Genomic DNA, 15,752 nt, shown 5'->3' on the forward strand with positions numbered 1-15,752 from the left:
GAGGTATCACAAGTTCTGAATCATTCTTTGACAAAAGTCTCTCCGGCATTTCGGACAGCATCCGTTTTCGAGAACGTATACCCACCCAGATCGCGAATGTAATACTCGGGCAAACACGCTCCGTTCCTGGAGAAGCGCCCAACCCGGATCTCGCAACTTGTACGTGCAGTCTGTGCGCGTTTCGATGGCCTCCACCTCCAGGTCAATGGGAAATTGGGTAGAGATCTACAGTATACCTGAAGCATGATGCTGCAGAACTATATCAAACGGCGTCTACTTGACACAGAAAAGGCAGGTGATGCTGGACGTTGTTCTTCCGGTCGGTATGGTTGTTCTCCTCGACTCAGGTATTTATTCCAAGGCAAGTCGTTCCCGTCTTCAATCTCTCAACGCTGACGCTTCGGGTTATCTTCTCCTTCAAATCATTCCTTCGCTCGTCCAAGATGCGCCTTCTTTTTAACCTTGCGGCTCTGGCAGCCGTTATCCCGTTTGTTCTTGGCCAAGATGATTGCTCGGTTAGCTACGTGTGTAAGTTAACAGATCTAAGGCATGGCTCTTGGAGACACCTCTGACTGATGTACAGATGCAGATGTCAGCTCGTCTGTGGAGGCCGCACCGAGCTCCGCTGCGTACCCGGCTGGGTCCTCTACATTGGCAACCTCCGTGAAGGCATCCTCGTCCGCGGTCGTCTCCGCTTCTTCTTTGCCCGCTGCATCAAGCGCGTCTACCCAGCCGGCTTCGAGCTACACAGCAGCTGGTTCCTACCCGACGACCAGCGGCACCTCATTCGTGATCGATGGCGAGAAAAGCTACTTCGCTGGCACCAACTCGTACTGGATCGGTTTCCTGACCAACAACGATGATGTTGACACCGTCATGCAGCACCTGAAGGAATCGGGACTTGAGGTTCTTCGTGTTTGGGGTTTCAACGACGTCAACACTACTCAGAGCTCTGGCACGGTCTACTACCAGTCGTTTATTGGTGATGAGCCGACCATCAACACTGGTCCTGATGGTCTCCAGCGGCTTGATTATGTCGTCAAATCTGCCGAAGGTATGTCCTGATGCTATGGTCCAAGGACACTGTGAACTCGGCTGACATTGTATGTTCGGTCAGCGCACGGCATCAAACTGATCATCAACTTCGTCAACAATTGGACTGACTATGGTGGCATGGCCGCCTACTTCAACTGGGCCGGCATCAGCTCCAACCAGGAATGGTACAACAACACCAAAGCCCAGGGCCAGTACCAGAAGTACATCAAGGCCGTGGTATCGCGCTACTCCGACAGCTCCGCCGTCTTCGCCTGGGAGCTCGCCAACGAGCCCCGCTGCAACGGCTGCGACACAAGCATCATGACCACCTGGATTGCAGACACGTCCAAGTACATCAAGAGCCTCGACTCCAAGCACATGGTGACGACCGGCGAGGAGGGTTTCGGCCTCGACACCGGCGACGATGGATCCTACCCTTACACGTACACGGAAGGTACTGACTTCGTCGCCAACTGCGCTGTGCCCGACATCGACTTCTGCACCTACCACCTCTACCCGTCCAGCTGGTCTGTCAGCCCTGCGCAGGCCTGGGGCAACAGCTGGATCGAGAACCACGGCAAAGCCTGCGCCAAGCTTGGAAAGCCGTGTGTGCTGGAGGAGTTTGGATTCGAGACTGACCGTTGCACGATTGAGAGTTCTTGGGAAGCTACGTCGCTTCAGAGTGCTGGTAATGCTGGAGACATGTATTGGCAGTATGGCGATACGCTGTCGAATGGACAGACATCGGACGACGGGTTCACCGTTTACTACGGCTCAGATCTCTTCGACTGCCTTGTGACGGTGCACGTTGAAGCAATCGATGCGGCTTAGTCTTCCAAGCGCAATGAGGTCAAAACAATTGGAACATTTGCCTGTCTTGGCAAGAATACTCGGGGATATTTAGAGTGCTGTCGAGATAACACGGACATGTGCCTTTGCTCATGTCCGCTTTCTGTGTATAATAGTTGGTACGCGAAGAGAGCGGCTTCCCAACCTCTCGGCGATCTTCGGTCATTCCAAATCAGCAGTAGACGCATAGAGACGCGCGGCTAGCAGATGCGTCGCTCCTGAATCGTTAATGTTCGTGAAAGTGGTCGCCGCTGCTTCCTCTCCTCTTGGACGACACCTCGGCCCACATCTGTCAATCAATCTGCCGCGGGCCAGTCAAACTGATGGAGGCCTTGCATCCAGTCCCCAGTCTCCGGGAAGGTGCCCCACAGCATGTCGTCCCAGAAAGATTCCATCGCGGCGTCGTTGTCCGGGCTGGGAAGGAGTGGCTCCTCGAACGCCACGAGCTGTCCAAAGTCGGCTGGGTAGGCCGATGGTAGATCGTTGGAGTGAGCAAGTGTTGTGTCGGAAGCTTGGGCAACATCATCAAGTGCGCACTGAGCAGGGCGAGGGGGTTGCGTCTGCTGCTCACGATGTCGCTGAACGTGCTTGCTGGCTTCGTACAACCTCTCCACGACGTCCTTACTCTTCTTGGCTGCGACCGAATAGCTGCGCATCTTGTCGAAAAATTGCAGCGCGGTCTCGATCTGCCACTTCCACTTTTCTACCTCCTCATCAGTCGCGCCAGAGAACAGACTGCTCTCGCTGCTGTTCTCGGCATCATCGTTCTTCGTCGACAACGATATGTGGGAGAACAGAGACACAAGCGGCACCATGACCGCCTGGTGCATCTCCCATACAGCAGCCCAACCGGCGATTAATTCTAGCCGACATGTAGCGTCAATGTCTGCAATGGTCTGTCCAGCTATGACGCGGCACCGGGTCACAGCGATCTTTTGCTCTGCACCCATGCCAGCGAATCGTGTCCGGCGCAGCGCTGCCGCCAGGAGATACGGTCGGTGCATGAGCATGCGAAGATTCTGGTATCGCCAGTGCATGACCGCCACTGGAGTCTTGAGGATGTCAGGGCAAGCAACGTAGTCACTGTCTGGCGGCTGAGCGAAGTCGAACGGAGTCCGTCTCGAGGAGTGTGCAGGGGCAGGTGTCGTTTGCACTGGCTGCATACCTTCGGAAGCCGAGTTCTTTCGTTGGGTCGCGAGCCCACTCAAGTACGAGTCCCGGAGGATCGGAGGGAGCTCATCGTGCCATTTGACCAGTTCTGCGTCGAAGGCGAACAAATCTTCGAATTTGCACAATGGTCTCGCCGCCAGGCTGTCTTGAATGCGAGTCGCCAGCTTACAGAACTCGATGTTATGGATGATTGGAAGAAGCCTGAGGGAAGCAATGTATTGTGCATTGTTCATTTGCTCGGGGATCTTGGGACTCCCTACTGTAACACCGGGACCCATTCGGCCGAGTGAGGGCCGGCCAGTCGCGACGTTACCCCAAGTGTCCAGGCAAAATAAAGTCCACCATGTCCTTCTTCTAATGCCGGCGGGCACCTCCCGGTTGTCTGATCGCCCTCCTTGGCTTGAAGGTCCGGAAGACAAGCTTACGTCGTACTCGCGGTGAAGACCAAGCGCAGTGGCCATCCTGAGCGTTGCTCCCATGAGCGAATTTGCCTCGTTCGGACGGTTCAAGTAGTGCAAGTAGTAGCCACTCAACAATCCCATAGCTTGCAACATGAGAAGATTGCCACTGCCGAATGTCTCGAGATCCAGGTGCCGGCGGGCTCGCTGGAAGTATGCGTAGTGTTCCTCATTGTCGCAAGTAGAGCCTGCCAATGACCCCAGCGCCATGACCATATTCAGCAAAGCAAGCCAGGGCGGATCGTGACGGTCATCGTAAAGGTAGGTGCGCCAGAAATGGTCCTCATCTATCATCGGCATCTGGACATGGACGTGGTTGAAATAAGATTCAATCAGCTTATGGCCAACGTCGGGGGAGGGCAGGTAATGTGGATCTAGAATTCGAGGGTTGAGCGGAGGAGTGGTGCTCCGACTCGGCGGGACAGTCTGATTGTAAGTTTGGGCTATGTAGGGCCCCGCAATAGGTGCTGTCTTGAAGATGACCTTGAGAGCTGCGCTGATGGAGGAGATACCAACGTAAGACGACTGCTTGTCCACGGACAATGAAAGACCATTGACGTCGTCAGATATGGCGTTGACCTTATGCCGGTGTCGTTTCGCTTCGTCAATCTCTGGGTCTCGCTCTGGCGCCTGTTCCAGCGCATCGAGACTCTCTGCGTCCTCTGAGCTCCAAGTGCCGGTATGGCTGGTTCCTGGATCGAGCCCTGTCTCCGGCGGGATAGACGACGGCCGACGCGGTGCTGGCAACGTTACTGCCAGATCGACAAGTTGTTCTCGCGGAAGCGCTAGAAGTGTATTGAGGTCCCGGCCTGGGAACATGCGGTCCACGATGGCATGGTAGATCTCGACTTCGTGTTGTAGCTTGTCCAGTGCCTTTTTGGATGGTACCACCCGCTGCGTGGGTTTGGCGTAGGTGCAGCGCTGCGGCTGCTGATAGAAGGCGCATCGTCCGCAGGGAGTGTTGCCATCACATCGGATTTTCCGCCGTCTGCACTCCACGCATGCATTGGTCGTTGATATCCTCTTGTATGATTTCCTCCCTGATTCCACTTCAACCGGCTCTGGTGGAGCCGTCGTTGCCTGGAATGTGTGGAACATGCCCTCTACCATCTTTTGCTCTCAACCCTGTTCTGACTGTGTCCTCGTAGTAAGGCATGCTCTGTTGTCGGCAACGCATTAACAGACGTAGGACTCCGACAGAGGTGTCGATGCATCATGCCAGGGGAGAAGTCAGTCAGAAACCTAGCTTCGGAGGTCTCGACGGCATCATTCTCCGCTCGACAAAAGCACATCGTCTAGATGTCGTCTTGCATTGAGTGGTCTACCCCGCGGGGAGGTGAGGTGGACAAGCGGCGCAAATGCGGCTCCACCGGCCGTCGGCAACATGGAGGCAGGGGGCTCAATACGCTTCTTCATCACAGCCGTCCACGTTGAAAAGTAAACTAACTTCACAGGAAGGACGATATACTCTCAGCGGCGAGATTACAAACGATGGCGCAATCCTCAGACACGACTGGTCCGGTGACAGCAGCATGCCACTGCGGCGCAGTGAAGATTACAGTGTCCAGAAAACCCAAAGAGATCAACGAGTGCCAGTGCACGCTCTGTCGGCGGTACAGAGCAGCGTGGGCGTACTACGACCCCACGGACGTGGACGTCCTTGTGATGAACGACACCCAGCCTCGAGAGTACCTTTGGGGCGACCGTGAGATCCGCTTTCGATTCTGCGGTGCATGCGGGTGCGTGACGCACTGGAGATCTGTCGATGAAGGGGGCCAAGAAATGGGCGTCAACACGCGAATGATGCATCCCGATCTTCTGAGGGATGCGAATCGAAAGGTCGACAACGAGCAGTTGTCGGTGCCGCTGAAGTCTAGGGACAGCGCGCATCCTGAAGATCAAGCACGGTATTTGTGACTTTGAAGCGTGGGCACATCCTCTCGTTCTCGATGATAGAAGCGAGAAGTGGCAAATGGGATTCAGATGGATCTTATGGACTTGGGTGAAGATGGACGACATCAACGGGTGCTCGTGGTCATGCCTCTTCCGCATCTTTCGCAGGTTCGAAGGCTCCATATTGCTCACACATCTTACGGTCTAGGGGAGCGGGGGTAATGAGGGTGGACGATATTCCTACTCACGGCCCTAGCTGGTCATCTCGGGCCCTCACTCTCCGTGTACAGACAGGAGGAGCGGAGAGGTCGTGAGGTAAGATAGTAAAGATTGATGAGAAGGCAGAGCAGAGTTGGCTTCACTGGGTCGTCGAGACCAGCAGGGCAACAAGCCACGACTCTCCCGTATCTCTATCTTGTCCTCCACCGATACATGTACATATGTGGATTCGACATGTAGCATATCGGCTTTTGAAGCCTCTCAGGTAAGGCTGAGGGCATAGCAAGATCACGAGCAACTGTTGGTTGTGGTAATGGTAACACTTATCTATCCCTTCTTGGACATGCAAAATGAACTCACAACGCCCGCTCAATCTTCACCGTCTCCTCAATCCGCCCCCTCACCCCCTTCTTCTGCTCATCCGTCAACGCCGCATAAGGTCTCCTCGGCGCCAACTTCGCCTCCGCCCCTTCGATCCCCGCGCTCTTCGCGCTCGTCAGACTGGCCGCGAACTTCGTGTTCGCGATCCCGGACTTGCCAATCACCTCGGCGTGTGCGGCGACACGGTGCAGTTTCAACGCCTCGGCGTGCTGGCCGGAGGTGTAGAGGTCGTAGATTTTGCGGATGGTTTTGGGGGCCACGTTGCCGAAGCCCGAGATGGTGCCTGCGGAGCCTACGGCGAGGCCGGCGATGAGGAAGTCGGATTGGCCACCGTATCTACAAAGCATGGGTCAGCTGGATGTTCGTTGGGACGACCGGTCCGAACGTACACTGCGAATTCTTGGGGAGTAAACTCAGCTGCTAGGCGGGTTATCTTGCCCACGGATGCACAGGTCAGTTTGACACCCACGATGTTAGAATGCTTCTTGTGCAGGGTGATGAGCATATCGCTGTCAATATCGACGCCGTTGCACTGTCCACAGCGTCAGCACTTCCACTCTACGAAAGCCAGCATATTGATATAGTAAGGTTAGAACTCACCACCCCCGGGAAATTATAAACAACAACCGGCAACGGACTCTTCTCCGCCACCTCGCCATAAAACCCCATCACCACCTCCCGACTCGTCTGCGCCCCAAAATAAGCACAAGGCAGCACCAGCACGCTATCCGCGCCCGCCTCCACCGCATCCCCGATAAACTCCAACACCTGCTTAGTACTGTGCCCGCCCACGCCGGCCATGACCTCGTAGTCCGGGCCGACGGCTTCACGGGCGCATTTTAGTAAGGCGGCACGTTCGGAGCGGGTGAGCAGGAAGGTCTCCGCGTTGGTGCCGAGGATGACCAGGCCGGTGAGGTGCTTGGACAGGTAAGAGTAGTACTTGGCTTGGGCGTCGAGGTCGAGGGAGTCGGTTTCTTGGTCGAAGAAGGTGACTGCGGGGGCCCAGACGCCGGCGGAGGGGACGCGGGTAGGGGATTTGGTGGTGGTGGTGTGGCCGTTCATGGTGGTGGTGTTGAGTTTATTCGATATGTCGATGTGGACTGCGGTTCAGCGGTTGGGCCCAGGCGGGATGTGAAGCAGTCCTTTTGGTAGGTTCGATTCTTTCTTTATTTGCTGGATCTCGGGGAATGCGGTACACAATCTGTCGGATTCAATTTTTTGATTTGATTGTTATGGAAGAGAAGTGGCAGATGTAGCTCTCCCTCCATTGCTCTCAAACGCCGATGCCGGGGCGTGGATGAATAGAAGAAGTACATGAGTACCGTGAATAGCCGCCTTGATTGAATACAATGCCAGCGATCACGCCTCAATGCCGTCGGGAATGGGAAGCAACATCGAGCGAGAGTGGGAAAGAGATCAGACCAAACATTAATTCTCCTACCTAGAAAAGTAAGACACCATCGCATTCGTCAAAGCCAAACGCCAGAACACCCACGAGTGCCTGTCCGCCTGCTCCTCCATTCGAATTACCACGACTACCTCAGCAACCTCAAGTCCAACCATGGGTATACCGTCACGCCCGCAGTAACAATCTCCTTAGATCTCGTTCATCACCGTCACAATTCATCAGCAAGCTTACGCAGCCACCCGCTCCTCCTCACGTCCCCGCTCAGAGTGCTCGACCTCATCATCATCCTCGTACTCCTGGTGCTGGCTAGCCGGCAACCACGACTCACGGTCCATGTTGTTGTCCTGGCCGCTGAGATCCACGCCCTCGTTCCTGTTCGCCCGCCTCTGGCTCAAAGTCCTGCTCCTAGTAGACAGCTTCGACTTGACGGCGGCATTCTGCTCGACCCAATTCGTGAGCGAATCCTCGCAGTCCTGGATGATCGCCTTGCTCGCCTCGTACCCGTCGTACGCATTGCGCGTCTCGCCGGGGGTGACGGGGGTGTCGTCGACGAGCTCGAGCAGGTGCTTGCCGAAGCCGGCGATGATGGCCATCTTCTCGCTGTGCTCGCGCAGGGCGTCAAACTGGTAGGTGAAGGCGGCCTTGAGCTTCTCGCGCGTGATGTTGGAGAGCTGGGCTTCGGCGACGAGAGACTCGGCTTCGGCGCGGACCAGCTCTTGCTCGAGAACGACGATCTTGGGGCTGTTGGGCTCCTTGTACTTGAGCTGCGCGATTTGGTCGGTGATCTTTTGCTTGCCTGGGGTGGTGTTAGCTGTCGCATGCGATGATAGGGTAAAAGGTTATGCTTACGGTCTCGGCTGGGTTGCACGGAAGCCTCAATGTTGCGGATGCTTTTGATGGTCACGCGGTACTGGTCGTAGCGGTCGACGAACTGGTCCTCGAGCTCACCAATCTCGTAGATGAGTACACCGAGCTTGTCGGTCACGTCGGAGACGTCGTCGTCGCAGGCCTCGCCCCAGATGGAGAGTTGTTGCTGTTTTGATGGTCAGCGCCTTATCGACGACGTCATCGCTACTTATGTGTACTTACCGCGACCTCCATCCTCTCCCTGCCGACAAGCTCCATGGAGCGCATGACGTTCTTCTCCATTTTCACGAGCGACGACAGCTTCTTCGCGAGATCTGGGCCAAAGGCGCCAGGGTGGACGGACTTGCGGAAGGTGTGGCCTGCACGTGATTATTGTCAGCGCTAGTCTTACGGCATTGTTTGCTCCGCGACGACTCACCAATGTTGGACTTGCCGAACAGACGGGTGCCCTTGGTCGACGACGACGGCGGCGGCGGGTTCTGGATCTGCGACGCCGTCGGGGCGCGCGACTGGCGCATCGAGTATGTGCGGTGCATCTTTGCGGTAGTGGGTGTGGTTGTTGTGTGGAAGTGTAGTAGGGTAAGCGCGAGTGATGGATGATAGTGGTATAGAGAAAGTGGATGTTGTTGTGGCTGAGGAGAAGGAGGAAGAGAGGCTTTATGGGAGGTGATGCAGAGCAACAAGCCTATGGATCCCCTCGGAGGAGGAGGCGTGGAACTCTGAGGGCTGGACCGTGCAAAACTACGTCACCACGCGCCTTCCTCTCGCGCTCGAGACCGTTCCATCGCAGCTACCACATGGGCGATGTGTGTATGAGAATTGGCAGGTACGATCGTGATATATCTTCTCTTCCAATATGACCTCAATTCATGTGTTTCTGCACATGTGCGTGCTGTTCTTCTGCAACTCTCTCCATCTCCATGATCGACTGATCGACGCGCCAGATCGCCATGGGCAACCGCCTCGTCCACCCACGTCACCGGCCCCGATTCTAGTCCAGTCCAGTCCGCCAACAGCCACACATCACCACAACAACAACACCTCGTTAGCTCGCCTCGCCAGCCTTATGGTATAGCGCTTGGCAACACCTATGGCTGTCCATATTTAATTGCAGGTTAGTTAGTCACAGCAAAAAGCTAAACACAACTTCGACGAAGAAGATACATCTGCACCAGCAGCAACCACACGGCCGCCCCCACGGAAGCCCCAAACTTGCGTGTCCTAATCAAAGAACTCTCTGGCTGGGAATACCACTCCTTCAAAGGTTGCATCAACACCAAGGTCAGGAAGAAGCGCCTACCTCCTCTCGGCAAGGTTTGGTACCTGCCTTAGGACCAACGCTTCTCTGCGAGCTTGACGCCTTCGTTGACCTCTCCCGAGGAATAGTCAGGAATCGGATGCTGTGGCATCTTTGGATTTCGGAATCGACCAACTGGTCCACCGGAAGGCTTGAGACTTGAGTTTTCTACATGTACAGGTGAGATGGGAGGCTATACGAGGTCTTCACAACCTTCAAGACTTGAGAGTATGGTCGCTTACCACGAGCCTTGAGAAACTCTTTCACATTTCCTCGCTCAGAGACCTACTGCACAGCTGGTTGTCGTGTGAGGCACCGGTAACGACAGGGATATCGTTTCGTTCTATCTGCTCCTGTTTCTAGTCGCCCTCATGCCATTTTCCCGGATACGTCGTCCCCCTCGCTGACACGCTCATCAAAATGTTGACTATGACTGATCTCCTACAGTGATCTTGCAGGAGAGAACGGCAGCTGGGATGTTTACTATCTTGATTCATAACCAGCTGGACACCAGTCTTATCACAACACAAAGCTGATGGGGTCCGATTTGCGGTATAAAGCAGGCCGTTGGGTAGTGTCACACCATCCGGCAAGGTAGAAATCCGGCAAAGCATCCGACTTCACGCGACCCGACCACTTCCACAACAATGGCTCCCACTACAGACAGCTCAGGACCTTTCAAGAACATCGCTCTCCTCGGCGCCGGTGGTTCGAACATCGGCTCCTACATCGCTCAAGCACTGTCCAAAGGTCTCGCCTTCACTACCACCATCATTGCCTGGAAGTCCTCCAAATCAACTTACCCCCTCAACACCACGGTCATCCGCATCAACGACGATCTACCACACGCAGAGCTCGTCGCAGCTCTACGAGCTCAAGACGTCCTAATCTCCGCCGTCGGCCACGATGCGAAGAAGATCGACTACCGGCTCGTCAACGCCGCTTTAGAAGCAGGCGTGAAGAGGAGACAAGTCGGCGGAGGTCCAGTTGGTGCAGGTGGGATTTCTGCTGCCGGAGTATGGGGCGGGTCTCGTGAGGGCGGGGATGAACGTTGTGGATGGGGTTCTTGGGCTGCCCAAGGTTAGTTTGGAGGAGGTGGTGAGAGGTGCGTTGAAGGGTAATATGTAGACTTCAAGCGCGACGATCCACTCATGGCAAGCACAATCAACTCGTTAGTGCGGCGCAACTGGGGAGGTGCAGAGGCTACTCATGCTACGGCTTCTTCACGATCTGACGAAAGAGTTATGACTTGGACGAAGGTACTTGCACTAGACAAGAGAGTTTCATGCTGTCATAAGACACCGTATTCAATGACAGATAAAGAAGGAGATTGGGTGTCTTCAACGCTCAGTTTCTGCTCTCTATCAATGCTAGGATAAGTATGTTGTTTCCCAAACTCCGAAAGCAGCTCTGTGCCGCGATATCCAAACGCCCATGAATACAGTACTCGATCCAGAGAAAGCAGCTCAGCGCCGCGAAAACAGTTCCCAAATTCCTGCAAGAAAGCAGCTCTATGCCGCGACAAAACTCTCCTCGCACGATCTCTTCTTCCAGTCTCCTCGCTCCGTTCCCTCCTACCACATTCTCCTGCTTTCCTTCGAGACGGCCTTACCCGACGCCACAACTGAGGCCCAGGTCTTCTTCGGCGGCTCCGTCGGCGGGCGAGCAGTCCCTACGACCGCCAAACCTTGCGAGTTGGCCGTGGCGCGAGTGGTTGATGAAAGCGAGGCCACCTGCTCGGGCTCGCGATCCTTCGAAGCCGTGCTGATAGAGAGGGTGTCAAAGGCGCCTGACGGAACGACTGGAGTCGTGGTCGTGATCGGGACGGTCGGCATGATGGGTTCGGCAGCAACCGTCAGGTCCTTCTTGCGGCCCCGATCAGTCTGAGTGGCGTCCATGTTCGAGCGACGAAGTAGGTACAACTTCATCGTCGCTTTCGCGTCCTCGACACTCGAATGTCCGTTCGTCTGAAGATCGTGTTGGCCGAGGTTGTATTTCGCCGCATTCTCGAGTCCTCCGCCGTACTCGACTTGGGTGTCGCGCAGCACGTAGCCGGACCAGTCGACGTCGCTGAGCATGTCGAGCTCGTTCTTGATCGCATGGCCGACGATAACGCCAGCACGGTTGAAGATTTGAGTTGCAACCAGGACGACCTCTGCAATCGGCTGCGCACCACGGCTGGGGATGATGTCCTTGTACTTCACGCCCAGGTTGCAGCGCTGTAGTGGTGGGCGGCCCTCGGCTTCTCGTGGGTAATAGCAGAACGTATCGTAGATGATAGTTCCGTCTTCCGCAACCACAGAGAATCGACCGCAGCCTTTCTTTGCACTACCTTGGTAGGCATGGAGAACCACACCCTCGCAATCGATAGCCACAGCTGCTCCCGGCGTGAGGGCGCCCAAATTGACGGTGAGCTGTTCTGCCCTAGACCGCGATGATGGTGAGCCACCGTGAAAGCCGCCTCCACGCCCGCGTCCGTTGAATTGTCCCGTCGAAGGGCCACTGAGTGTGTCGGATTGTCCTGTGGTGTATGGTTGGCCCTGGCCAGCTGCTACGGAATGATTCTGCGAGCCTTGATTGTTGAATCCTCCTCCACGCCCACGTCCACTCGTCTGGCCCTCGGAGCCGCCGCTGAACGTGCCGAATGGTCCCGCCGTAGTTGGTTTGCCCTGGCCAGCTGTGGCGAAGTGGTTCTGTGAGCCTTGGTTGTTCAATCCTCCTCGACCGTACCTGGCAAAGTTGCCTCGCTGACTATTGCCAGCTTCTCGTCCACTCCTGTCGGGAGCCTTGCCCTTGCCTGAGTACATGGCTGAGTCTTTCGATGGGGATTTGCGAGTGGTTGGTGTTCAGTTGTAGTCTCTGGATGCTGGTTCTTGTGGATTGCGTATGGGAGTTGCGGGCGTAGTCGTGGGTTGTACGGGATGGAGAGGAAACATGCCGAGTAGAAGGTTCCATATATATGAGTGCAAGCGGGTCGTATAAACAAAGAAAAAGCGTGAATGGCATTGTAGAAACGAGTGGTCGTCGAGGTATCGTTACGCGAGAAGTGTTGGCCGAGATGACGAAACAAAGCCATTTTTCAGCATTCACATCGCTGGATTCCATCACCCGCTGGTCGGGATGGCACAACAAAGCGTTTATTCACACGGCGGAACTCTGCAGGCGCCGGGTGATTGAGACGTCGCAAGCTGCCAATGTCGACCATCGAGGGCCAGCGAGGAGTAGACGCCAGCCATCGTTGGATGGCAATGGTAGTGGACAAAAGCTCTTAATAAGAAGACGCAACAGTGTAATGGAACGGAAGAAGAAGGCCAGGAATCAGAACACGTCAAAGTTGAAGACTTACACTGACTACCTGATCTGAGACATCATGCGTTTCCGGTCTCCAGCAAGCAGACGGCTCGGTTCTGCGAGCTACCACGTCAGACCTGGGACTCACCCGAGACAGGCGATTGTTGTCGTGAAGATTACATGCCTAGCTGCAGAGATGTCAGTCGGTGTGCAAATAAATGTCCTGGTGTTGAAAACTTACCTTTCTATCGTAGTACCTACCTCAAAACATCATCAGCCACGAAATCGCTGAGGTGAGACGAGTTGCGCGTCTTCGTCCATGTGGAGGACTCTACGCATCAAGCGTACAACCAGTACTCCCCTCGCTCCACCCTGTCAACCGATTCGCAATATCACTAAAATAGCAATGCGTCGCAATCCCATCCTCTAGATTCCCGCTCGCCGCCACACTCCCACTGTTGTACATCCTCAAGCCGGCGTACATCGCCTGCACGCCATCGTCGCCCTCATCCTCAGCCTGAGCAATGACGCCCTTCAAGAGTGGTCCATCAGCGGTGCCGGAGACACCATCCTTGACCATCTGAACGATCTCGGACTTCGGACAGGGCGTCCTGTTGAAGCAGCTTCCTTGGCCGTTGTGCGACTGGAAGAGGCCTGGATTATTGACTCCGTAGTTGGTCGACCACACGCGTACGCAGCCGTCGCTCTCCTGCATCATGGTTGCGAGTGCAAAACGGGGGTCAACGCCTGCTGACCTGGACTCCGAGAGGATGGCGGCGCGGAGGTCTGCGATCTCTTCGGGAGAGTTGTCCTCCTGGTCGAATTGAGCGCAGCTTGATTTCATAGTCTCGACGTTGGCCGTCCAGAGGTCGTCGAAGGATTGCCAGTCGGATACGGTTGGCCAGCCCTGGGATGGTGAGCCGTTGCCCAGGAAGGTCGTGTAGTGGGATGCGCCGCCTGAATGCGCTGGTGGTGCTGGTTTTGGCGCGGGCGCTGGGTGGGAGGGAGCCGGTGGAGCCGGCTTGCTGGTGGGCACCGGTGGAGGACGCGATGGTGGAGGTGCTGGAGCAGTTGGGGGTTGCGAGTCCGCTGCAGCGATGGTGCAGAGCTCGCTGTCGTGAGCGGTGCAGACACACAATGTTCCTGCGGCCACATCTTGGAAGACTGCCTGACCCCAGCTGCAAATGGCGAACTTGCTGCCATCGGCATTGCAGAGTAGTGCTCCCTCAGTCTGGCAGGTTCCAGACCTGGCAGTGATGGGTTTGCTTGCAGCGCCTGCGACCAGCGCAGCGGTGAGAAGCGCGTGACAAAGCATTTCGAGAATGTTCTTGTTGATCGAGGTGTAAGGCCGTCCAGCGGTTGTTTTCTTACTGTCCAGCAGTAGATGTGTGGTATACAGTATATCGTCGAAAGATGCTGGGATGCCAAGACCAGGTTGGTGGGAGAGGGTCTCCTTATACGAAGGCGCATTGTCCCATTGTGACTAAGAAAGGCGCCGCCAATGGCCGCTTTATTCCTTGACTGTCCGAAGAAAGACTCAACGTTGGTGAAAAAGACCCATTGTGTCGTAAAGGGTCACGTGGTCATGTTCGCAGTCGACAAGAAGCGGCGGTCTGAGCTCGGCCTTTCGGTGTGGTATGAACGGCGTCGCAGCTCACGAGGGAGTGAATTCGCCCAGTCGTCCTAAGCAGTCAATTCATAGCTTCGATCTCTCACCCTCATCCACCACCTTCACCACAATCTTCCCATACACTTTCCGCTCGTGCAAATCTCCTAGCGCTCTTCCCACGTCCTTCAATCCCTCATACTTCCCATAAATCATCGCCTTCATCTCCCCCGTCCTCAGCATCCCGAGGTAGCCCTCCCAGATCTCCTCCAGCGTCTGCGGGAACCGCCGCCCGCTCTCGCCAAAGCGGTAGCCCATAATCGTCACAGACTTGAGCAGCAGCTTGTTCATCTTGACTTCCTCCATCACGCCCTTCCGTGCGGCAAAGCCGAGCACCACGATCCGGCCGAAGTAGGCGAGGCAGCGGATGGCGTCGTTGACCATGCCAGTATTATCTAGGCATACCTCTACCCCTTGGCCGTTTGTGAACTCCACGACCTTGTCGATCCAATCGCCCTCCATGATCAAGACCAGATCAACGTCCATATCCTTCTCCATCGCCGCAGCTTTGTCCTTGTCCCCTGCCAGTGCTATAACCTTTGCTCCCTTGGCCTTTGCGACCATGCAGCATACATTCCCAAGGCCGCCACTCGCTCCACTGACCAACACCGTCTCTCCTGCTTCTACCTTCGCAATGTTGACCACCGCAGCATAGCTCACCGCTTGTCCAGACATCGCACACGCCGTCTCCGCGCTCAAGTCTGAAGGAATCTTCCTCATCTGCCTCTGCGGCACACACACAAACTCCGCGAACGCTCCAATACCCGCACCAAACACTCTGTCGCCCTTCTTGAAAGCATCGCTCGCTCCATCACTTGGTACTGCTTCAACCACTCCGGCAAAGTCGTAGCCTAGGATGAACGGAGGATGGCACCAGCCCTTCTTCGCATTGTTGTTCTGGTGCTTGCCCTGGGCGTGCAGGATGTCGGCGTGTTGGGGGCTGCAGTGGGTTACGCGGACGAGGCATTGGTCGGGTTTGGGGGTGGGAAGAGGGACGGTGGTGGGGAGGAGGGTGGAGGGGTCCGGGGTGAAGGCGGGGATGTTGATGGCTTGCATGGTGGATATGGGAGTAACAGAATCGCTTACGGTGAGTACAGTGAGAGTCTATCTGCCAGGAGTGGTGCTTGCAGCATCTTAAGTGCGACGGAGTGCAGTGTTGTCAGAGCCGAGGTGAAGGTGAAGTCAGTCACTCTGCCTCTGCCACGGCACGGGTCTTGG

General features: G+C 55.7%; 9 protein-coding genes across 9 annotated transcripts; 3 read left to right on the forward strand and 6 right to left on the reverse strand.

The window, feature by feature from the left end:
* Positions 1 to 443: 443 nt before the first annotated feature.
* On the forward strand, positions 444 to 1,866 carry MANA2 (mannan endo-1,4-beta-mannosidase A-2; the record flags this gene model as incomplete). Its single annotated transcript, XM_064808139.1, has 3 exons — positions 444 to 528; positions 584 to 1,054; positions 1,118 to 1,866. 3 exons carry the CDS (start codon positions 444 to 446, stop codon positions 1,864 to 1,866), a joined length of 1,305 nt encoding a protein of 434 aa, XP_064653687.1.
* A 314-nt stretch (positions 1,867 to 2,180) lies between these two features.
* Positions 2,181 to 4,622, reverse strand: LTR77_010924 (uncharacterized protein; the record flags this gene model as incomplete). Its single annotated transcript, XM_064808140.1, has 1 exon — positions 2,181 to 4,622. The coding sequence occupies one exon, from the start codon at positions 4,620 to 4,622 to the stop codon at positions 2,181 to 2,183; it is 2,442 nt and encodes an 813-aa protein (XP_064653688.1).
* A 381-nt stretch (positions 4,623 to 5,003) lies between these two features.
* On the forward strand, positions 5,004 to 5,429 carry LTR77_010925 (uncharacterized protein; the record flags this gene model as incomplete). Its single annotated transcript, XM_064808141.1, has 1 exon — positions 5,004 to 5,429. One exon carries the CDS (start codon positions 5,004 to 5,006, stop codon positions 5,427 to 5,429), a length of 426 nt encoding a protein of 141 aa, XP_064653689.1.
* Positions 5,430 to 5,980: 551 nt separating this feature from the next.
* LTR77_010926 (uncharacterized protein) lies at positions 5,981 to 7,067 on the reverse strand (the record flags this gene model as incomplete). The annotated part of the gene is made up of 3 exons (XM_064808142.1): positions 5,981 to 6,341; positions 6,395 to 6,537; positions 6,606 to 7,067. The coding sequence occupies 3 exons, from the start codon at positions 7,065 to 7,067 to the stop codon at positions 5,981 to 5,983; spliced, it is 966 nt and encodes a 321-aa protein (XP_064653690.1).
* A 573-nt stretch (positions 7,068 to 7,640) lies between these two features.
* LSP1 (lipid-binding protein) lies at positions 7,641 to 8,816 on the reverse strand (the record flags this gene model as incomplete). The annotated part of the gene is made up of 4 exons (XM_064808143.1): positions 7,641 to 8,209; positions 8,263 to 8,446; positions 8,503 to 8,639; positions 8,699 to 8,816. The coding sequence occupies 4 exons, from the start codon at positions 8,814 to 8,816 to the stop codon at positions 7,641 to 7,643; spliced, it is 1,008 nt and encodes a 335-aa protein (XP_064653691.1).
* A 1,408-nt stretch (positions 8,817 to 10,224) lies between these two features.
* LTR77_010928 (uncharacterized protein) lies at positions 10,225 to 10,662 on the forward strand (the record flags this gene model as incomplete). Its single annotated transcript, XM_064808144.1, has 1 exon — positions 10,225 to 10,662. One exon carries the CDS (start codon positions 10,225 to 10,227, stop codon positions 10,660 to 10,662), a length of 438 nt encoding a protein of 145 aa, XP_064653692.1.
* Positions 10,663 to 11,151: 489 nt separating this feature from the next.
* Positions 11,152 to 12,384, reverse strand: LTR77_010929 (uncharacterized protein; the record flags this gene model as incomplete). The annotated part of the gene is made up of 1 exon (XM_064808145.1): positions 11,152 to 12,384. One exon carries the CDS (start codon positions 12,382 to 12,384, stop codon positions 11,152 to 11,154), a length of 1,233 nt encoding a protein of 410 aa, XP_064653693.1.
* An 815-nt stretch (positions 12,385 to 13,199) lies between these two features.
* On the reverse strand, positions 13,200 to 14,183 carry LTR77_010930 (uncharacterized protein; the record flags this gene model as incomplete). Its single annotated transcript, XM_064808146.1, has 1 exon — positions 13,200 to 14,183. One exon carries the CDS (start codon positions 14,181 to 14,183, stop codon positions 13,200 to 13,202), a length of 984 nt encoding a protein of 327 aa, XP_064653694.1.
* A 381-nt stretch (positions 14,184 to 14,564) lies between these two features.
* Positions 14,565 to 15,590, reverse strand: LTR77_010931 (uncharacterized protein; the record flags this gene model as incomplete). Its single annotated transcript, XM_064808147.1, has 1 exon — positions 14,565 to 15,590. One exon carries the CDS (start codon positions 15,588 to 15,590, stop codon positions 14,565 to 14,567), a length of 1,026 nt encoding a protein of 341 aa, XP_064653695.1.
* Between the last annotated feature and the right edge of the window lie 162 nt (positions 15,591 to 15,752).

The sequence above is a fragment of the Saxophila tyrrhenica genome (assembly GCF_035928015.1).
Source record: "Saxophila tyrrhenica strain CCFEE 5935 chromosome Unknown scaffold_28, whole genome shotgun sequence".
NCBI lineage: Eukaryota > Fungi > Ascomycota > Dothideomycetes > Mycosphaerellales > Extremaceae > Saxophila > Saxophila tyrrhenica.